General features: G+C 51.0%; 1 protein-coding gene across 2 annotated transcripts in view; it reads left to right on the top strand.

The window, feature by feature from the left end:
- TMEM120A (transmembrane protein 120A) overlaps positions 1 to 23,285 on the top strand; it is a 473,343-nt gene that overhangs the window by 250,576 nt on the left and 199,482 nt on the right. For both annotated transcript variants that reach the window (XM_069614937.1, XM_069614938.1), the window contains one exon: positions 14,307 to 14,396. In XM_069614937.1, coding sequence (XP_069471038.1) covers positions 14,307 to 14,396 — 90 coding nt within the window. The remainder of the gene's footprint in view (positions 1 to 14,306; positions 14,397 to 23,285) is intronic.

Here is a 23,285-nt window from a genome sequence, read left to right as displayed (position 1 = left end):
TGTGATGTGCTAAAAGGAGATTTGATTTATTCAGGGTATTATTGACCGCTTCGTTAGTCTCGTTCCTTCAGCCATGCATGGAGTGTCCACAATCTGATGACCACCGGAATCTATTTCTTGCCTTCATCACGAAAGGTGTTAAGTATTGGAATGTGTGTCCCTCATCAAGTATTTGCCTCAGAAGACTGATCCACTTTCCCGTCCGAGTTCACAGGAGATATAGATGTCTTTTTAGCCAGCCTTAGTGATTCAGCAAGTTCACTTGCTAATTCCGGTGACTGAAAAAAATACATTTTACCCTTGTATAAAATAAGCAGGTAGCATGGAATATTTGATGTTTTTATCTCTTATGGCACATTTAACACTGCTGAAATGCTTTCCTGGAGGCCTGCTCAGCTGTCCAGAAGTCAGAAAGCACATGTAGTTGATCACCTTCATATTGGAAGTCGCCTTTTTCCCCTGGCTTGCTTCAAAATATTATCTCTGTCCCAATAATTTAATAGCCACGCAATGATGGGCCTTGGGGGTGTTCCAGGAGCGGGCCTCAACAGAGGTATTCTGTGTGCTCTCTCATCGGTCAGCATTGGAGAAAACTGCTTTGAGTAAAAGATTTTCTTGAGCAACTGTATAACATAGGGTGCCGTAGGTGCTTTACTGTTGGACTCCCTGATCCTGACATTATTTGTGCTGGATTATGGGCCTCATTACAACCTTGGTGCTAAGTGCACCAACTTTACCACCATGGTGTAAACTCCGTTTACACCATGGTGGATGGCGGATTTACCGCCCCATTCCAAGGTGAGTGGGGCGGTAAATCCCCATTTCCCATTTTCCCTTCCCCATTCCCATTTTTGCCCCATAGGGCATAATGGGAGTGGGGAAGGCGCTAATTACGCCGCCGTAAATTACGGCGGCGTAATTAGCACCATGGCAGGTTAGCGCCATGGATTTTAACGCCTGCTAAAAGCGGGCGTTAAAATCAGAATCAGGCGTTAAGGGTTAACGGTGGCGTTAAACCTTAACGCCTGAGTTGTAATGAGGCCCAATGTCTCTTAAGTCATTATTTTTGACTGTGACGTTCTTGAGATGTTTCCACTTCTGTATCGTCCACCTGTGAAACGCTCTACTCCATTTCGTCCGGTCGTGATCCATGCTTGTGCAATCACTACTTTAAAAGATCAACTTTGGAAGTGAAAACATCCAGTTCGGAGTCCAGAGTTCCAATGCCTACCTTGAGCTGCAGCAGCATTTCTTTTTTTTCAGTAAAAAGATCTATCGCCACCTCATCGTTGACATTGCCATGTTGTGGGTCCATTCTATGACAAGACTGGAGGCGAGCATTATGCTTCATCTTCACTTTATTCTACTCTTCACAGCAGATCTTCACTTTATTCTACTCTTCACAGCAGTTCAACAAACACAATAAAACTCTTGAAAAAGTGTCCAACAACAAACTTTTCTCTTAACACACTACAAAGTCCATGAGCCTCTGCAGTCCAAGCTCCTTCCGTCAGCCACAACCCACTTCCTGTGCATGGGCTCCTCCTCTTCTTTTACTGCTCTTCAAGCAGATAAGTACCATATTTTTCCTCTCCGTGTGTCTGTGGGGATTGACTGGAGAGAGTGGTTATTGGGACAGCTAATAGCTTTACCAGTACAGGGTTGTGCGCTAATAGGCGAGCAGAGGTTGTTTCTGCCTCTATAGGCAGTGTTCAGAGAGTACGCGCGGGCGGCGCGTCAAGCACTGTAAGGGTTTGGTGTTAAATTATGGCGACCCCGACGCAGGGGCCCACAGGTGAGTAGCGTTCCCGAGGGGACGCAGGGGAGTAGGCTCGCGAGGCGGCGGCCCCGTGTCGCATTACCGGCACTTCGGGGGTGCGGCCGGCCTCACGAGCGTCGCAGCGAGCTCATGGCGGCTCGCGCAACGGCCCCCTCCTTCGGGGGGGAGAAGCCAGCACGCGCGAGCGCGGGACGCGCCGAGCACAGCGAGTGCCCCCACCCGCGGGTGGGCGGAGCTACGCTCGGGAGGCCGAGCGAATAGCGCTCCCACGAGCGAGCCCCCACCCGCGGGTCGGAGGAGCAAATCGCGAGTTCTGCCTCGCGCGGAAGCCGATCGTCGCTTCGAAATGACAATATTAAGGGAAAGGCTTCGAGAGGAGAGATCACAGCTTTAGCTGTAACACATTAAGCGATCCCTCGGTCGCAGCGCTTCAGAACAACAGCTGAGGGAGATCAGCTGGAGGAGAGGGGCAGTGAGAAGCCCTGTACACAGGAAAGACAGCGCATTGAAGCGAGGTGTCTCGCAGCTGGCCAGAAGGCAAAGGAGGTCGGTGCAGCCACAAAAGAAAAAAAAAATAAAAAAAATATATATTCTATAGCAGTGCATCTAAGGGAGAAGGGGCGTGCTAAGACACCTGTGGCAGGTATTTTGGGCACAGAGCACAACAACATAATGTCGGAGTTCGAGTGGAGCGAGGAGGAACAGAATGAGGACCTCGCTGCCAGCTTTAAGAAAGTGCTGGGTACCTCCCTAGTAGATGCAGTGGCGGAAGGGGTCAGACCCCTGCAGAAGAGACTGGAGTCGCTGGAAGCGTGGCTATCCCAACCCAGTACAAGCACCAAGACCTGGAAAAGTACGCCCGCAGAACCCTCAGAAGAGGGGAGTAAGGGGAGTAAGACAGCCCTTAAGAGAAAATTCTCTGACGACCCCCGGGGCTCTTTGGAAGGGGCAGAAGACAAGGCCCGAGAGGTGGTTGACGCGTTTGCGAAGTTGAAGGAGGCTTAAGTGCCACACCTCTTGACCCCATCTCCAGGGGAAGAAAACGCTGGAGAAGACCCAAGCTCGGAAGAAGAGCTGGTAGAGGATCGGACCTCGCAGGGAGACGAGGAAGTCGCAGAAGACGACTGGGCCATCCCGAGAAGGGGGAAAGAAGGTACGAAAGGAGAAACATCTCCTGGAGCCCCAGGACGATATGTTCGACCCAGACAGTATCCGCAACCCAAGGTCCTCCGAATGGCAGCCATGTCCCCGGGTGACGCAATATATGGCAGCGAGAATGCGCAAGGCGCTAGATAAAGAAGTAAGACAGCGCCTTCGGGCTGAGTGTCCACGCCCGGACCTTCCGGGAAAGGTAGCTGAGGCCCCCGAACTGGACCCAAAGATGTTGACCTTTGTTTCTAAATCAGTCAAGGACCCGCGCAAGGGCATCGATAGATCCTGGAGAAGCTGCCAGGAAAAAGTTTTGGACCTGGCCGGTCCGCTGGCGAAGATTATGGACCTCGCAGAGAGGGCAAAGGATACCTGGGAAGAGGTGGACCCCGAGGCTCTCGCCGGCTGGGCCCAGAGGGCAGTCTGCCTTCTTGGGAACGCTAACTGCGCTATTGCGTCAGAACGGCGGAGAGGTCTCCTTCTGAAGATAGACTCTAAGCTTAGTGATTTGGCTTCTTATGAAGCGGGAGAAGGAGCTCAGGGTCTCCTGTTTGGGGAGACATTTGGGAAGGAGATGGGGCGCTTTGGCGGAACGTATGCGCCCTTAGAGAAGGCCCAGGCATCGATCCGCAGGATCTTCCCGAGTAGAGTTTTTGGCGGGACCGGCCGTTTCAGGGGTCGAGCAGCCGGTCGCGGCCAAGGGGGAAGAAGATCCCAAACATCCAGAGCCCAGTACTGGGAGAACAAGGGCCAAGACACCTTTTTCCCCTCCAGAGGGAGGTTCCCGAGAGGACGCAGATCCAGAGGATCAGGGCGAGGCCAAGGTTTTACACCAGGTGAGAGCGAAGGAGTATCCCCCCGTTGGAGGGAGGACGCGCATGTTTTTGGAGAATTGGCGCGCGCTTTCAAGCGATTCCTGGGTATTGCAGACCGTCAGAGGTTTGCTCCTAGATTTTGTAGAAAACCCAGTACAGTTCAGCAGACCCCAGAGGCAGAAGCTGGCGCAAGCAGAGCAAGCATGCTTAGACAGCGAGTTAGCGCAATTAGTGCGCAAGCGAGCGATAGAGAAGTGCGAGTCAGCTCCAAGGTTTGTGAGCAACATGTTCCTGGTTCGCAGGAAGGAGAAAGTGCGACCAGTTATAAATCTCAAAGAGCTCAACGGATGGATTATATACCGACTTTTCAAGATGGAGGGTATCCATCAGCTAAGGCACTCCCTGAGAGAGGGAGACTGGTTGACGCGTCTCGACTTGAAGGACGCATACCTGACGATCCCAGGGCTCAAGGAGTACAGATCATTCCTAGCTTTTCACTGGCAGGGGCAGTTCTGGCAATTCAAGACGATGCCATTCGGTCTTGCGTCAGCTCCCTGGGCTTTCACGAAGCTGATGAAGCCGGTAGCGGCGGCAATCAGAGAGAAGGGAGTGAGGTTGATCATTTATCTGGACGATCTCTTACTCTTAGCAGAGGATCGGGAGGTGCTGGTTTATCAGACACAGTGGGTGCAGGACCTTCTGGGATCACTAGGGTTTCTGGTGAATACAGAGAAGTCCGACACCACGCCAGCACAAAGGTTAGATTTCCTGGGGTTTGTGCTAGATACCAGGAAAGCGACACTAGAACTCCCACCTTGGAAGATAAAAGATATCAAGAGGGAGATCAGAGCATGCTTAGAGAAGCGACAGGTATCACTCAGGACTTTGGCACGGATAGTAGGGTTGCTACCAGCATCTATCCAGGCCATATTTCCGAGCCCGTTGCATTACAGAGCGCTGCAGAGGTTGAAGTTCAGACACCTCCAGCAGGGATTGAAGTATCATCAGTCGGTACCCCTAGATTCGGAATCCATTACGGAACTAGAATGGTGGTTGAGGAATATGGACGCCTGGAATGGGCGAGCCATATTCGGAGACAGTCCGGATCTGATCGTAGAATCAGATGCCAGCCGAAAGGGCTGGGGAGCCAGGTGTGGGTCTTTACAGACCGGAGGCAAGTGGAGCGAAGAGGAACTTCGCCTTCATATAAATTGTCTGGAGCTCCTAGCGGTTCGTTTGCGATCAAGGCATTCACGAAAGACAGAGTAAAATCTTGTGTCCTGTTGAAGATGGACAACATATCGGCGGTACGATATATCAACCACCTAGGGGGGACAAGGTCCAAGATGTAAGCGGAGCTAGCGAAGGATTTGTGGCACTTCTGCCTAGAATCGAAGACGTCAGTGACAGCAGAATATCTACCAGGCGCCCTGAATTCGGTGGCGGACTGGAACTCGCGGTATCTGACGGACTCCAGCGACTGGAGGCTAGATCCAATAGTATTTTGAGAATTGAACGCGAGATGGGGCCCGGTGCACATAGACCTATTTGCCTCCCGGCTCAACGTTCAGACAAGGAATTACTTCAGCAGGAGACGCTGGGCGCTGCCAGGAATTTCGAAGCAAGCTGCGGAGCTTATCGCTGAATCCTGGGCGCCATCCACTAGGAGGAGCTATGACGCAGCTTGGGCTAGGTGGTCCAGCTGGAGTAAGAACAGAGGTGTTCATCCCATTTCAGCGCCTGTAGTGGAAATTTTGAACTTCTTAGCGCATTTGTTGCAGGACGGGAGAGCCTTCCGTACTATAGGGGTATACAGATCGGCCATTTCAGCAGGCCATTTGCCGATTGAAGGAGCGCCAGCAGGAGAACACCCTGCAGTAGTAAGGCTCATTAGAGGAGCAAAGTTTAAGGTGCCACCGGAGCCCAGATATAGCTCAACGTGGGACGTAGCGGTAGTGCTACGATTACTAGCGGATTGGCCATCAGATAGGTATCTCTCACTCAAGCAGCTATCAGGCAAGCTAGCTATGCTATTGTGCTTGGTATCCTGCAAACGAGTGTCGGACGTGAGAGCGTTGGAGGTTTCCAGGAGGTCGTTCGGGCCGGAGGGAGTGACTTTCTCGATAGTGAAGAGAACTAAGACAGGGACCACCTCGGTACATTATCCCTATTTTCCGAGTAATGTGAAATGGTGCGTCGCACGTTGCATTAAGGAATACGAGAGCAGGACGGCGGAATATAGAGCAGTAGGTACCACGCAGCTTCTGATAGCTCGTAGGAAGCCTTTTCACGCAGTAACTACTGCAACTATCGCGAGACGGGTCAAAGAGATTATGCAGGCTGCAGGAGTGAATGTGAGCATGTATGGAGCTCATTCTGTGAGAGGGGCAATGGCCTCGAGAGCCGTAAGGGCCGGTGTATCTTTAAGGGAAATAATGTTAGCAGCAGACTGGTCGTGTGAACGCACGTTTAAAGAGTTTTATTTTAAACCAACAGAGAATGTAGCAGTTACGGTGTTGGGGGAGCTTTGAACAAGCATAATGCTCGCCTCCAGTCTTGTCATATAATGTAGATTACCCCTGCTAGCTGCGCAGGGAGTATTAATTCTATTAAAGACTAGGAGGCGAGCATTAAATTCCCACCCGAGTATTGTACTGTCGATTTACATTTGTATTGTTCTTATGATAGTAAATACAACACGTAGACTCCACCCTAAAGACTTTCTATTGGTTTTGATTATTAGGGGAAGACCAGAAGAGTAACTGAAGACAAAGGAATCTAGAAGGCCGAGGGTTCGGCAGTTGAGTTATCGAGTTAATGAAGGCTTTGCGTCGTTAGCGAGGAACAGTTATGGAAGTTATATGGACATTCAGAGCAAGTAAAAGCAGAGGAGGAGCCCATGCACAGGAAGTGGGTTGTGGCTGATGGAAGGAGCTTGGACTGCAGAGGCTCATGGACTTTGTAGTGTGTTAAGAGAAAAGTTTGTTGTTGGACACTTTTTCAAGAGTTTTATTGTGTTTGTTGAACTGCTGTGAAGAGTAGAATAAAGTGAAGATCTGCTGTGAAGAGTAGAATAAAGTGAAGATGAAGCATAATGCTCGCCTCCTAGTCTTTAATAGAATTAATACTCCCTGCGCAGCTAGCAGGGGTAATCTACATTCCTGTTGTCATGTGTTTATTTTCTTGCCAGGAGTACCAGTTCCGAAGTCAACTTGGGTTGAGGTTTGTCGTGTTTACCCATATTTATATGCCTTTGCCTCCTGTAGCAGTGTTTGTTCATAGCTCTCAACCATTTATGTCGCAAAGGCGGGTGAAAACACCCGATTTTATTTTTGGCGGGTGATAGGCCCATTGAAACGAATGGGCGTGAAGGTGGCTTGGCGGGTGAGTCAGCTGTTTACGAGGCGGGTGACACCCGCCAAAAGCGTGTGAGTTGAGAGCTATGGTTTGTTTCACTATGCCAGGGTGCTCCTTCTTTCAGGCCCGGGCGTTTAATTTGTTTAACGATTTTCTCCTCTCTCCATAATTTGTGCCATCCTACATTGCAGTGTCTTTAGTGCCCTACAGAGATCTGGCTCCCAGCCATCCCTACTCTGGCCGCAGCAATGTCACTGCGCAAATATTCCAGCTGGCACATGGTCTTCTTTGTCTAATGCTCTTGTGAACCACACACCCGTGCCCTGGAGACGTCCGTCTGTAAAGGGGCATGCTGCGTGCGAGCGTGCAGAGACCTCCACTACTCCGAGGGCCTAAGGAATGTTGTCCTTCCAAGGCCAGTCTGATCTGGGTCTCTGACGCCGCTATTTTTACACCGACCCTCGATCTGACGTGGCCTTTCCATCGGGCGCCTCGGCTCAGCATTCGAGTCTTCCATTATCTGTTTCCATAGGGCATGCTGGGAATTGCCACTGCGGCGCATCGGGACCCACGCTGAATGCGGGTCTCTGATGTAGGCCATAGAGTTACAAAAAAAGCGATGTTAGCAGGATTCTGAAAAGATGTCGCTAGGCGTGGCGGAGCCCTATCGAGAGCAGCCATCTTGGCCCGGGTCTCGAGCGCTCTACCACTGAATTCTTGAACTTAAGGATAACTTGGAACTGGTTCAACTAACGGTTAAGCAAGACTGCCCTGAAATGTTTCTTTGCTTGATCTGAGTAGTTTGCATTTACAGAAATCAGTTTGCAGAGGTTTTCGTGTTGGGACCCTTTTGTGGCTCCCACTATGCTTTATGACACCCAATTAAAAATGAATGTAAAATCAAACAGCAATGTGCTGAAGAACTATCACATTGTTTAAAAGAGGTGATTGCACAGGCAGCAAAGAGACCCTTGTGCAGGGTCCAGTGCAGTGGTGTACGAAAGAAGTAGTGGACCTATGTTCCCTGCTTGCCTACGTGCGCTCCCCCACAAACCCCGTTGCAACGCCCCATCCCACGTGCAGTCCAAATCCCCAAACAAGCACACCTGTTATCTATGGTAATGTTCAGTGCAGTGCACTGAAGTACACGTTTCAACTTCTTCCTACACTTTTATTTTAAAACGAAACCATTCTGAAAAGATTTCTATTTAAAATAAAAGTATCGAAACAGTAAAACCTTTTTTTTTGTTTTTTAAAGTAAAGGAGCACCACTCCCTCCCACTTCGAGCACCGGTACAGTGAAGAAAAAAAAGTGAGCCATAACAGGAGTGATTGATGCTCAACGCTGTTGTGTGTGGCCCCACGGCCCTTGCAGGCACACGCACACGCATTCACACAATGAGGACACGGGACGCGATGTTGCTCACTGCGCGTCCCGGCGGCAACTGCCGCACAGACGCAGTTTATTCCTACGGCGCATGCGCGGTACCATAAACTGGGACGTCACATCCCTTTTTAACTTTAACCAAAACAGTGTAAACCTTCGGGGTGGGCACACCCCTGCGCAGCTTGTGACCATATGGGCGGTGGCATTGTCAACTTTAAGTCTCACCTCACTTTCTCGGCTCAGTCACCTGAGTCCAGGACGTAGTCCTTGAGATGCCCCGGTAGCCTCTGCTCACGGCGGACCGGGTACCTTGGCGAGGTGGTGGGCGGTGTGGCACACCCCGATTCAGAGTCTGTGGAGGCCCTGGCTTGTTCACCCTCCGGATCTCCAGGTGGCTCCTCCCGACCCACGGATTCCTCCGGAGCCCCGTTCTCAGCGGGCACCTCGAGTCTTTTGAAGAAGGATCAGTTGCGCGTGACTGTTCCTCGGTCGCAGGCCGCCGTCACCATCGTGCCTTTCACATGCGTTACCTTCCACGGGCGCGGCTCAATTGGTAGGGACAACTTCCCTTCGGGGTGCCGGTTTCTGACCAGCACCGTGTCCCCTACTCGCACTTCCCTTTCCTGCAGACCCCTCCGTTCACTTTCTTTGTTGTTGCGCCTGGCCCGTTCTTCCTGGACTCCCTCGTTATCGATCATTCCTGGCAGACGGCCCTCCTCTTCCGGTAGCATTCCCCTCGGGCATCGTCCGAACAGTGCTTCGGCGGGAGCCACTCTCGTGGACTGGTGGGGCGTCGTGCGATACTCTAGTAGAAATTCCACTAGTTTTCTCTCCAGGTCTTCACCGCCACTGGCGGAAATTCTTAGAACCTTGTTGAGGGTCCGCATCATTCTTTCGGCCTCACCGTTGGCTCGCGGCCAGAGTGGGGACACTCTGCGATGCTGGATCCCCCTTTCTCGGAGGTAGGTTGCGAACTGGCTGCCTGTGAACGGCGGCCCGTTGTCTGAGCACAGTAGGTCCGTTAATCCGTGTGTGGCGAACATTTTGTCCAACGCCTTCGTCGCGAACTCTGTCGCCGTCGACTCCACCACTTCCACCTCGTGGTATCTGGACCATTGGTCGACTGCTACCAGAAAGTACATGCCACGACCAGTCGAACTGAAGTCCACGTGAACAGTCCCCCATGGCTTGTTGCTGCGCTCCATCGATCTTATCGGTGGGGCTCTGTCTCCTGGGATCGCCGCCTGGCAAACCACACATCTCCTCACGAAGCTCTCTACTCTCCCCTCCAAATCTGGGAACCAGACTTTGGGTCTTAGCCGTGCCTTCGTTTTGACTATCCCCTGATGACCAATATGGGCCAGTTTGAGCACCCTTGTCCTCAGTGCCCGTGGAATGACGATTTGTCGCCCTCTGAGTATCAGCCCATCGTCTGAGACGGAGAGTTCATCTCTCACTTTCCAGAGTGCCTGGAGGTCTCTCTGGGCCTCCTCTTGTCGGCGCGAGTTGTTGCGCAGCACCTCCCTCCAATCACCGCTCTCACTGCGGTTTTGATGATGCTAAACACCTCGTCGTTGGAGGATTCCGTCGCTATTGAAATTCTGGAGAGTGCCATTGGTGTTTTCCTTGTTGGGGTGGCGCGACAAATAGTCGGCCGGGTTGTTTGTTCCTGGTCGATAAATCAGTCGCACACCATACTCCATCAGGGCCAGCATCCACCTTTCGATCCTGGGGGGCGGCTTGGATGACACGCCTGCAAGTATGGGCAGTAGCGGCTTGTGGTCGGTCACCACCACGACGGGATTGCCCAAGATGTATAAGCGGAAATGGCGACATCCCCACAGGATGGCCAACACCTCCCGTTCGATCTGCGAGTATCTCATTTCCGTGTTTGAAAGGGCCTTACTTGCGTAGGCGATGGGACGCATGTCCCCGCGTTCATCGGGTTGCATCAGCACAGCCCCTTCTCCCACCGGACTCGCATCCACCACCACCTCCGATTCCACCTTGGGGTTGAAGTATGCCATGGTGTCCCCATCGGACAGGGCGTTCTTCAGGTCCTGAAATGCTTCTTGTTCACTGGCACCCCTCTTCCACACTGCGTCGTTCCTTGTTAGCACCCTGAGCGGTTCTGCCAGCGACGCCAGCCCTTTGATGAAACGCCCGCAGTAGGTTACCATCCCCAGGAAACTCCTTACTTCCGTGGGGGATTGTGGGGGGGCGGCTTCTTTAATGTCCTTGACTTTGGCCGGGTCAGGTGACACTCTGGCCGCGTGAAAGATGAAGCCGAAGAAACCAATGCAGTCTTTGAAAAACTCGCACTTTTGTCGATGTAGGGTGAGCCCTAAGTTCTTCAGTCTCTGGAGCGTGCTCTCCAGTCTCTTCATGTGCTCCCTTTCCGAATCCGCGAATACTAAGATGTCGTCGCTCATGTTCAATACGCCTTTTAGGCCTGCCAACGCTGGTGTTCTGAAATACTTCGGCAGCCGACGACACTCCGAAGCTCAGGCGTTTAAATTGGTATAGACCGTCATGCGTCGTGAAGGTCGTTATGAATCTGGAGTCCAGGTGCAGCTCAAGCTGGTGGTATCCCGCCCGTAGGTCCAGTTTTGAAAATACTCTTGCCCCTTGTAGCTCTCGGATGATGTCATCTAGAGTTGGAGTAATGTGCCTCTCCATCTTGATTGCGTCGTTTGGAAGGCGCATGTCTAGGCAAATTCTCACTGCACCGGGCTGTTTCGGCTTGGGAGCCACCACAATCGGTGACACCCAGGGTGTCGGCCCCTCCACTCTCTCAATAATGTCCATGCTAACGAGTGATCGGAGTTCTTCCTCCACCTTCTCCCTGAGGTGGAATGGTATCCTTCGGTGCTTAAGGGCTGTCGGTCTGATGGACTCATCGATATGTAGGCGCACCGGGGGTGCTTTCAGCTTCCCTATTCCCTCGAAGATGCCTGAGAACTTGTCCAGCAGCGTTTCGATGTCAATCTGGTAAACTCCATATGCAAAATGAACCAAATTGAGGGCCTCCGATGCAGCGCAGCTGAGTAGCGAGTGAGGGCTAACGTCCGTGACAAAGAACCTTGCCTTGATGGTGTTTTCTCCTCTCGATACCGGTGACACGAACACTCCCTTGAGTGGTAACGGGGTGTCTCCTCCAAAAGTGAATATCTTCGCCATGGATTTGTCCAGTGCCGGGGGGCCTGGAAGTCTTTGATAGTGTTCCTCCGCCAGCATGCATACAGATGCACCGGTGTCGATGAGGATCTGCGTCGGCACACCCAATATGTTCACCACACACTTGGGTTGTCTCTTCCGTTTGCTTCTTGAGGCAATGTTTGAAATGAAAAATACTTCTTCTTCGTCCTCCTCCTCCTCTTCCTCTTCCTCTGCAAGCTGCAACCTCTATCTCTTGTTCGAGAGCTGCGATGCTGCGCTACCTTCTGAAACCGCTGCCCCGTGCTCTCGCGGGGCCTCTCTGTGTAGGCACAGGAGCGGGGGCGCGGCACGTGCGGGCATAGTGCCCCGGTCCATTGCACCGTCCACAGGATCTTGTTTTAGCAGGACATTCCTCTACATGTGGCAGGTCATATCCGCAGTCTTGGCAGAGTGATCCGGGCGCTGCAGGATGTCGGTTCTCAGTTGTCTTCGGGACCCACTTATCCTTCAGCTTGGTCTGTTTGTTCATGGCAAAAGCTTCTTCCCGCGTGCTTGGCCTAACCGCTGCGTCCATGGTCGCTCCCCTGGATTCTGCCAGCTCGTACGTCCGGCCACTATCTAGTATCTGCTGTAGTGTCCACCCCGGTTCTCTCAGCGCTTGTCGCCGCAATTTACCTGAGCTGCAGCCCTGGAGGACCTGGTTTCTTATCATCAACTCCTCGTTGTCCCAGCAACATGTGCTGGCCATCAGCCTCAGTCTGGCACAGAATTGATCGAGGGATTCTTCCTCCCTTTGCTTCTCTCTGCAGAACAAAAACCTTTCATAGTCGACATTCGACTGTGGAATGAAGTGGTTCTCTAGCGCAGTCTTGACAGTGGTGTAAGTGACCACTGGCAGGGTGAGTGATTCGTAGATGCGCATTACGTCCAGCCCGGCCGAATACAGAAGGGTCGCCCTTTTTGCATCATCGTTGGTGGTTCCGGTCGCAGTGAAGTACATCTCGAGCTTCTTTACCCATAGTAGCCACCTGGGGCCTAGTTTGGACGGGGGTCCCGACGTATCAAACTCCTGCATTGGTAACGGCGACCCCTGTTGCGTCCTCACCGCTCTTGTCGCTACTTCTGTTTCTTCGTCGCTACTGGCCATCTTCATAGGTCGCACAGGCACCTCTGGGTGTGTTAGAGGCCGCAAACCTGGCTGGGGTGGGGCTAAACGTACCTCCGGCTGTTGTCTGTCGCCTCTTCTCCTTGTGTCTGTATTTCCAGGTTGTCCCCAGGTTGTTGGGGACAGTCAAATGTTCCAAAAATTGATTTTCTCTTCTCTGGGTAGCAGCGCACAAGCACCTTTTCAGGCCCCTACTGCTCTGAGGAGAAAAGAATGTTCACGCTAGGTTCGCGTCGTGCCATCGCGTAATGATGCGGATTGTACGCCCACATGCGTTGGGCGAACGCTGTGGCGGCACTCCCGCCTCGTTGCCAGTTGTTGTGTGTGGCCCCACGGCCCTTGCAGGCACACGCACACGCATTCACACAATGAGGACACGGGACGCGATGTTGCTCGCGGCGCGTCCCGGCGGCAAATGCCGCACGGACGCAGTTTATTCCTACGGCGCAAGTGCGGGTCACAACGAGGCCCGCGCATGCGCGCTACCATAAACTGGGACGTCACAAACGCTAAAATCAGAGACAGGTTTCGGGCCCTCAACCCAACAAACAATGTTCTCTGGATTTTCGGAAATATTACGTATGAGAAAAAATGACGTGTGATCAATTGCAGTGGAGATCATGCATGCTTGTTGGTCATTCCTCAAATTGTACTGGTTTTGGTATTCAGTGACTTGACAACTGAACCTTAAAAGCATCACCTTTTTGACATTGCATGTGTGATTACCACTGGTACTTTAACTAAAGCTGCGGTTGATGTTTTGCTGGTTTTTTAGCCATGGCTACGGAAAATGAATAAGAAAAGTCAAGACCCTTGGTTGGTCTTATGTTTCCTCTGTTGATCTAAGCACCTTGTCTTCCTTTGTAGGGGGGGGGCTCACTGGAAGAGGTGGCTTCTCCTTCCACATCCCAGCAGTTAATCTCAAGCAGCAAGTGCACAGTATGTGCTGTCATAACGGGGAAGGTCTTCATGCATCTAGTACAAATTAAATTGAAAGTGGGATTATTGGAGAGAAATGGTAAATCTCAGACCTTGCGCCCTATTGCCCAACAACAGAATTTTAGAGGCTTTCTACTTGTGTCCATCATTTCCTGATTGTAAATTATTATTGTAGTTAATTTGCTAAGAAACAAGAGAATATTTAACATGACACACAGAATGGAATGTACTATTTGTTGGGCTCAAAGCTGTACATTGCCTATGATTTCCTATTCTAAGGGACTGCAAATTATCTTGGAAGCTGAAAATAATATACCGTTGGATTTCAGGCATGAAGCAATAGTCATCAATGCATTGACCTGTCTTTTGCCGGCCAGTCCATTGTCCTCATACTTCCATTTCAGCGGTGTTGCTGTGGTTTCAGGGACTCTCCTGTAGTTGTAGATATGCACATTGTTCCTTGTTACGGTTTCCCTCAAAGAGACCCAATGTGCTGATGTAATTCCAACTACCTCCTTTAATTTCTTGCAATGTCTTCTGCCATCTCCCTTACAGGGTAACAGACGCCCTCTTCAACTTCCTGCTGGTATGGTACTATTGCACCCTCACCATCCGGGAGAGCATTCTCATAAACAACGGTTCCAGGTAAGAGGGATGTCTGTGTGTGGGACCCCAAGCAAGTCTGATAATTGACCTTGTTAAGGTAAAGAGCAAAGTCCTTGCAGTGGGTTGGCGGGTACTGGTGCATGCTGGTTACTGACATACACTGCTTATGCCGAGTTTAATCACGTGGGGTTGGGAGGGATTTTGTAAACCCCAGCATCATAAAAGTATAGAGTACAAGAAAGGGACAAGCCATTTATGCTTTCATTTTTAAGATCTAGGGATTTTATTGTCATTTGGTGGCAGATAAGGGGTGTGTAAAGGAATATACATTTCATTGTTGCGTTCCCGCTCCGCATTCAAAGAGCACCATAGTTTGTTCACGCTCTGTAATTGTATGCTGGCAGAAAAAACAAAGGATTTCCTTGAAATCCCCTGACTTTTGTGCACTTGGTAAAAGCAGGCTGGTTCCATAGTAAGCCTTTATAAATGTGCTTGGAAAGTGTAATTTTCAGGTGGCATTTCTACTTTTTTCCAAAACGGATTGGAATAATGAATAATAAAAGGTAATTTCCCAAGGTTTTACTTTTTTTTATTTTATTTTTTATTTGTTTTAATCAAAAGTAAGATTTTTACAAAGAGAGATTGTACTATGTAAGCAACAGTTTCTATTGATTCTCGGTCAAGTTTCGAAGATGTGAAGCTCTCTTTCAGTGACTCAAGATATTTTGACGTCAGGAGACTGGGTCCGCGGAAACATTTTACTTGGCTTAGGTATCGGGATCTGATCTGATAAAAGCAGGCTGGTTCCATAGTAATCCTTTGTAAATGTGTTTGGAAAGTGAAATTTGCAGGTTGAATTTCTACTTTTTTCCAAAACGGATTGGAATAATGAATAATGAATAATGAATAATGAAGGCAATTTTCCCATGGTTTTTACTTTTTTCATTTCCACTCCATTTGAGAAATTACAAAAATTGCACGAATCGGACATTTTACACGGAAGAGCAAATGGACATAATCCCTCCTGTACATTATTTGTCTTATCAAATGACCCCATGGTCTGCTGGAATTATTAGGGCTGGGGTGTTTTCCCTGCAGCCTTTACGCAGCTTAAGGGAGGAGGCTACATACAATCCTGCAGTAGTGACAACTAGATCGGGATCAGAGAATAATATTGGCTGATGTATCTTATGTTATAGAAATGTGTAGAGCGTATGTTCACTAAGAGGTCTCATGACCTTGCTTTCAACTGACTGGCAGAGAGTGGAGAAAGACTAGAGCGCACATGAGAAGAGATGAGTTATTAGTTGGCGGTGGAAAAAACGACGAGAAAGAGAATGAAGGTTGAATGGGTGCTTGTTGCAACCTTGAGCAGCAAGCACAGAAAAATATTGTCTGCCAATCCAAGTGACAGAATTCAGACACCTGAAAAAGGATCTGAGAGGAGCAGAACAGCCAGGAGAAGGTGCAGTTTTCAAAAGAGAAGCCCAGAATGCAGGGCTTGTTTGATAGAAGTATTTGCAAGCTTTGCAAAGCTTCTTTAAAAGAAAGGTTGAGCCTAATGGATGACAGTAGTGGGCATGAAGAATTGGTGTGACATGGTGATGTTTACTGAGCTGCTGCATTTTGGATTAGTTGTAGACTACATATTTTGTAGCAGAATAGGAGAAGATAGAGAGGGTTAGACTAATCGAACCCTAGATTGATCAAGTGCGGTGACAGTGATTTTTTTGTGCAGGGGAAGTGAGCAAATCTGAAAAAGCACTCTGCGTTGATGGAAGCAAGATGAATCATTGTTGCAGATTTGTGGGGATAAGGAGAGTTGATCAAGTTTTAATCCTAAATTTCTTAAAGTAGACACAGGTGTTATGATGATATGTTATGATAAGTTACTTATAACGTGCTTAATACCCAGAGGTTTCTAAGCACGGACCCGGGGATCGACCCTGTGTTTCTCCGTGTCGTCTTGCTTCCAAGGCAAGCACGTTGCCCGTAAGAGTATCCTCCCGAGATGGGGGCATTATGTATGAAGATAACCCCTCAGAGGCGACCATAGGGTAGGGGAGGGTTAGGTTACAAAGACCTTGACCTCAATATTATCAGAGTTGAGTTTCGGGGAGCAGTTGTTTAACCAGAAGGCAATATTGGCCATACAGTTTTGAAAGTAGATGGGTGAGAAGTATTTGTATTATTAAGGTAAACCTGAAGTTCAGTTTTTTCAACAGAAATAAATAAAGAAAAGCCATGAGATTTCATGAGTGATGCAAGGGATTGGGCATAGAGGTTGAACAGGCAGTAGAAAGCACAAAGCCCTGGAATACACAAATGAGAGGGTAGACTGAGGCAATGAAAAGAGGGAGTTAGAAAGCTAAATCTGGTCTAAAAGTATAGAATGAATTGAAAGGGTTGAGCCTCTGATGCTTGGCCAATGGAGGTGGTTAACTAGAATATTATGATCTACCATGTAGAAAGCGTCCGAGAGGTCTTAAAGGACTAGGGTTACAGCTGGATCATTATCAATGGTATTGCGAAGATGGTCAACTGCTGTAACTAGCACTGACTCAGTGCCCCGACCTGGGCAAACGCATGTCTATGTCTGATCTGGGTGAAGGTGTTGATTCTCTTCGAGGATGCATGAAGCTGGGTACTTACATGTGCATCAAGGATTTTGAAAAAGCAGGCAGATGAGAGAGAGTCATCAAAGTTTCATCGAGGATTCCAGAAGGCAATTGGGCTTACACCACACGGCGGACCATGTCAGAGGAGAAGGAGGGAGGCTCCCTCTTCAAGCTCTGCTCCAGCTGCGGATTGAGAAACGTGTTTGTAGAGGACAACTGTCTCCATCCGGACCACACGGAAGCGGTTTGTGAAATCTGCCTTTGTTTTTCCAAGCAAATCGTCAAGGATCATCACAGTAGGTTGGCGGCGTGGCTCAAAGCCAAGGCCTCTACCCTGTGCGGCAAGCAGGGGCATGCCTCAGCCAGGACCGGCCGGTTTGAGGAGTGGGCTTCTAAGTCCTTTGAGGGTGCTCCATCCGTGGGGGCCCCAGAAAAGGCCAAGCACTGCAAGTCCATTTCTGTCAGGGTCGCTGCGCAAGCGGGTCCCGCGATGGGCAGGGCGCGCTCATCTTCACCGTCTGCCTCCATCTGCAGTCGTCACTCCAGCTCCTCCTCAAAGAGGAAATCCGCTAACCCAGGGAAGCTGCGCGAGAAACAGGAGAAGACCAAGGCGCAGGGAAAGGTGTCCAACCTGCTCCTGAAGGCCCAGGCGAAGTCATCCTCGACGATCGAGCTGGTGGCGGTCGCCCTCTCGAAGGCAAAAGGGGCTTACCCGGTCCAGTGGGCCCCGGCAGTGCCCAGTGTATACCTGCCCCGAGGTGGGAGGCCTCAGCCAAGCCGTTGGAGAAGTTGCCGGAGAAAAGGATGCCACCCCTAAGCCCGAGACCGACCCCCTCAGGATGCAAAAAGGGGGGGGCCTCAACCGTGCTCCAGGGCACAGATCTTACTCCCGCAGATGAGGAGGACCTGGTGCCTGTTCACACGGTCCCGGAGGACGGGAGGAATGACGGCGGCAGAAACGCAGAGGGGTACGATGGCGAAGGCAGAAATGCTGGCAACGAGGGTGCTGGGCCCAGCAAGCCTGGACCCCGACACCTCTGAGGGACGTATCGCTAGACATCCTTTCGACCCTGCACATCCTGGTGTCGAAAATCCAGAAGAGGATGTCGCCCACGCCTCCGGCCCCAGCGACACCGGGCCAGCCCCCGGCGAAGAAGAGGAGACAGCACCCTACACCGCTGCATCAACCTCTGCATATGCCCTCTACCCAATGGGATATGGGGATGGACACTGCGACTACGGACACAGACAATAACAGTAGCATTTTTCTGCCACTGAGGGCTTCTCTGCCAGACGAACTGGGGTCGTTCCATGCCATGGTAGCCAGAATGTCTGAGCTCTTCCAGCTGTAGCCAGAAGAGACCAAGAAGGAAGGTTTTTTTTACCAACCGTGTGAGGCCAAGAGGAAGACTATTCTGGCGGTGCCTCTCCAGGATGACGTTTGGGACGAAGGCCTGGTGTTGATGAGAAACCCGGCCTCGGCCCCAGCGAAGAGGGATAGGATGGAGAAAAAGTACCAAGTGCCGGAGACAGCACCCAAGTGCCTGCGTTCGCAGCCTTCTGGGGACTTAGTTGTCTCACCGGCAGCAAGAAAGAAGTCGTCTAACCCCTCGTCTTCAGCCTCCGTTCCTCCACAGCGAAGGAAAGACGTTAGATGCAATGGGTAGGAAAGTGATCTACCTGGCGGCAACGACAGTCAAGGCAGCTAACGCGCTTCCAATACTGGCCAGATACGACAGGGAGCTGTGGTATAAAATGGCCCCGCTGCTGGAGTTTCTGCCTGACGACAAGTGGGTCAAGGGACTGGAGATCCTCCAGGAGGGTGAGGTGGCATCGGATCATGCCATCACTGTGGCACTGGACATTGCGGACACTGGGCTCCGACAGATGGGGAACGGTGTCTGCTTCCGTTGTCATGGCTGGTTGAAAGACACCAACTTCCGTCAGACGGTCCAGATGAAGGGTGCTGGACATGCCCTTCGACAGGGACAACCTCTTTGGGAAGGCCGTCGACGAATCATTGCAGGCCATTAAGACCGACACAGACGGCTCGTGCCCTGGACACGCTTCAGCAACATCGTTCTTCCTTTCATGCCTCAGAAGGGAAATCCAGCAGATCTTCGAAGGACTTTGGCGGGGGATCCTCTTTGTACCGGCAGCCCTCTCGATCCATGACCCAGGAGGCCTACAAGGGCCGTCCCAAGGCTTTCGGTGGAGGTGGCCGATGTTGTTGTCGCTCCCAAGGCGGCATGCAGGCCCTGAAGCAAGATTGAACCGGCCAAGATGTCGGACCCCCACTCATGCACCCCAGTGGAAGGCCGTTTGGCGGTCTTTGTCAACGAGTGGGACAAGATCTCCACCGACCGATGGGTGCAGAAACACACGGAGGACCGTCCAGCTGTTGACGGATCTGGGGTTCTCAGTCAACTATCCAAAGTCCTGCTTGATACCATATCAGAATGCACTGTTCCTGGGGGGCCACCCTCAACACTGTCTCCTGCCTGGCGGCTTCCTCGGGTTGGAAGATCTGCTAGGCAAGGTGCAACGGCTATTGACACTGGAGACCACCATAGTGTGGACCATCAAGTCGCTGCTGGGCATGATGTTGTCGTGCATTTACCTGATCCAACTCTGCAGGTTGCGGATGCGACCCCTTCAGGAATTCCTGGACGCTCGGCGGATTCATGTGTCCGGAAGCGTTACAGACAAGATTACTCAACGAGGAGTTCTGTCGAGGAATAAGGTGGTGGAGCATGCGCTCCAACATCTCCGGGGGCATGGATTTCCAGAGCCAGGAAACGGTCACCACTGACACTTCCCTGGAGGGCTGGGTAGCCCACACCGGACGTCTCTACGCAAGAGGCCTGTGGCTGCCGGAGGAGAGGGATCTCCACATCAATGTCCTGGAACCGCAGCAGTGTTCTGGGCCCTCAAGACATTCTTTCCTTCCATCCCTCAAGGGCAAGGTGGTGAGGGTCTTCACAGACAATACTACCACAATGTTCTACATCAGGAAGCAGGGGGGATCCAGATCCCCAGTGCTCTCCAGAGAGGTGCAGGACTTGTGGCACTGGGCTGTCACCCAGGAAAGGTTCCTCATTCCTTTCCACCTGGCGGGGGGTCAAGAACACCGTAGCGGACTCCCTCGGCAGGGAGCTTCGCTCTTGCCTCGAGTGGGAGCTTCAACAGAATCAAGTGGACAGCTTCGTCCTCAAATGGGGCAGTCCCTAGTTTGATCTGTTTGTGCAACAAATTCCAAATACCGGGAATTCGCTAGAAGGTTCCACCAGCCGTGAAGCATGGGGGACACGTTTTCCTTCCTGTTGGAAGGCCTGTTCCTGTACGCGTTCCCTCCGCTGCCTCTCCTGCTGCGAGTCATCAATAAACTCAAACGGTGCCAGTGCAGGATGGTCCTCGTCACCCTGCCATGGCCAAGGCAGTTTTGGTACACAAACCTTCTCAGCCTGTCAAGCTGCCAGTGTTCGCAGTCCTGCATCAGAACCCAGGATCGCTGAACTTGAGGGCTTGGCTCCTGCAGCCTTAGAGTTCCGAGGGTATGAGTTGTCAGTGGACTGCAGGGAGGTCCTTGCCAGGGCCAGAGAGAGCAGCATTGACTCTTAGGTGCTACGGGCACAAGTGGAAGCGTTTCGCTGCATGGTGGCGGTCGCAGAAAATCAACTTGTTGTCCTTGGCCAAGGCAGGGCTGGCGCACGCCTCTATCAAGGTGCATCTGGCGGCTATCTCCTGCTACACCAGGTCTCTAGGACGGACTTCACTTTGGTCCCACCGTCTCGTCAAGGAGTTCCTCAAAGGACTGTTTTTGATCGTTCCCGTCGGTGAAGGCGCCTATCCCGGCGTGGGAACTCAACTTGGTACTGATGAGGCTCATGGGGCCCCCATCAGGCCCCTCTCAAGTTCCTCTCGTGGAAAACGGCTTTCCACGTGGCCATCACCTCTGCCAAGAGAGTAGGTGAGATCCAGGTCCTATCCTGCACAGCCTTATCTGACTTTTCACGACACAAGGGTGGTGCTGCAGACGCACCCCTGCTTCATGCCAAAGGTTCTGTTGGAATTCCACCTCAATGAGTCTTTGGTGTTGCCTGTGTTCTTTCAGAAACCTTTGTCGCTGGCTTCAAGGATTGTGCACTCGCTGGATTTAGCTTGTGCTCTGAAGTTCTATGTGGCACGCACAAAGGGTTCCCGGAAAACGTCTCAATTGTTATTTGTGAACTTTCTTCCTATGAACCATGGGAAGGCCTTGTCCAAGGCTTCCATCTCCAGATGGCTTTCTGGCTGTATCACAGACTGTCATCGGTTGGCAAACCGACTGCTGCCCGGCCGTCGGAGAGCCCATTCCACCAGAGCGATCGATGCGATGACGGCGTTGCTTTCTAGTGTGCCCCTGCTGGACATCTGCAGGGCTGCCCCATGGAGGTTCATGCACACCTTCGCAGATTCTACTGCATCGACAGGGATTCCAGTGAGGAGTCCAGGGTCGGCCAACCAGTGATGGGCAACCTGTTCGCTTGAAGGTGAGCCTGTTTCGGAGGTAAGAGTAATTGCTTATGTTGAGCCTTGCCACCTCCCGTGGTTGTGTAATGTTGTACTGCTATGTATTCTTTATTCATGAGCATGTGAATCCATGCAGACCCCATGCTGGAGAAGAAACGTGTTACCTACCTGTAACTATTGTTCTCAAGCATGGGTCTGTCATGGAGTCACATGCAAACCCTCCCGCTGCCCTCTCTCTGGCTCTTCTTGGTCAGACTGCTACTTTACTTGCTTACCAAATCTGAAGATGGCTGCCAGAGGAGAGGTTTAGGGAGACGGCAGTCTTTGGCTGGGGGCAGTATGACCCAGAGCTCAGTGATTGGTTTAGAGAATAAAGACTGTAAGTGAAAGTGAAACTTTTTTTTTCTTTTACAGAGGATTCCCGGCCTGACGACGGGGAATATTCACGAGCATGTGAATCCATGCTGGAGAACAATAGTTGCAAGTAAGTAACTTGTTCCTTCTGGAAGGTCCCGAGTCTTGTCATCTAGGCGCTTCATGATGGAAGCTTCACCAAGTTCAAGGTATTTAGCCAAGTAGGCAATCATAGATCACCCACAAAGCAAAAGAAGCCCCTCTGCTTGCAGGATCTTCATGCAAAGGACTAAAGCACCTTATTTGAATGGATAGGTGATATTCATCTTTGCACAAGTGTTGTGGAAGGAAGGTGTCATGACCCGGCATCTGACTACATTGTTTAAACACTCTGCCACAAACGCCTGGAAATTGCCTTGGCGTCTTTCATTACGTTGGTACCCGGGAAACTACATCTCCCAGCGTCATCGGTCCAAAGGGAGTCATGCGATTCACACACGACGTGCCTCCCATCATCCTCAATATGTAATCATAAGTATGGCAAGAGAACGCTTCCCGAGTGCTCCTTAACCGTGAGACTCGTCCTGTTAAGTTGTGCTTTGTTTGGTTACATTACCTCAGTTATCCCGACCTTGGACTGCCTTCCGGATTACTCTGCATTCGCTTTGTTCCTGGTTTCTGATGCTCGGCCCCTCCCTCCAATTGCTCACCTGGTTGCCGAATCCTTACCTGTCCACGACTTTGTTCATTGTGCTAGACCTAAACTGAATCTCCACTCTGCAACAACACTTCAGGTCTGTTGTGACCCGATACCGTTGCTTGGAGTTGCATCTTCCTCGCGGGAGACTGTTTCTGGTTTTGACCGCGGACCTGCTGCTTTCTTCCTCACTTCTGCTCTTGTTTTGTTACCTGCTGCTATATATCACCTGTGCACTATAACACCTCCTTTTGGACGCTTTGCTGTCTCAGTTACCTGTGCACCCCCGAACCTTTTTTCTTCTTTTTTGGTGACACCTGGACGCTCTGCTAAAACACCCCTGTGTCACCTTAAAACGGTATCCCTACAAAATATCCCCACCAAAAATATCACTGTACATATGGCTGTTTGTCTTGCCATAAGTGATATTTTGGGGGGGGATAATTTGTGGGAGTGGAGGTTGCGGGGTTGTCCCCCGCACATTTTAAAATAATGCGGGGGTGTCCCCCGCAGGGTCCATGGTTCAATATCGCTGCAAAAATATGGCAATATTTTTTGTTTGGAACCCTTAAAACACAGTTCTTATTAGTGGATTCTTATGGACGCTCTGCTGCTCACTGGCGATTTATATGGACACGCTGCTGCTTACTGTGGATTTATTTGGACACTAATAGCTGCACCCTCGTGCCGTTCGGGTTAGATTGTTGGGACTATACCACTTGGATCAACTCTCTTGTACCAGTCTCC

This window comes from Ambystoma mexicanum, chromosome 9, assembly GCF_040938575.1.
Source record: "Ambystoma mexicanum isolate Mex_15411 chromosome 9, UKY_AmexF1_1, whole genome shotgun sequence".
Taxonomy (NCBI): domain Eukaryota; kingdom Metazoa; phylum Chordata; class Amphibia; order Caudata; family Ambystomatidae; genus Ambystoma; species Ambystoma mexicanum.
Note: the sequence above shows the minus strand (reverse complement) of the source record. Positions and strands in the feature narration are given on the sequence as shown.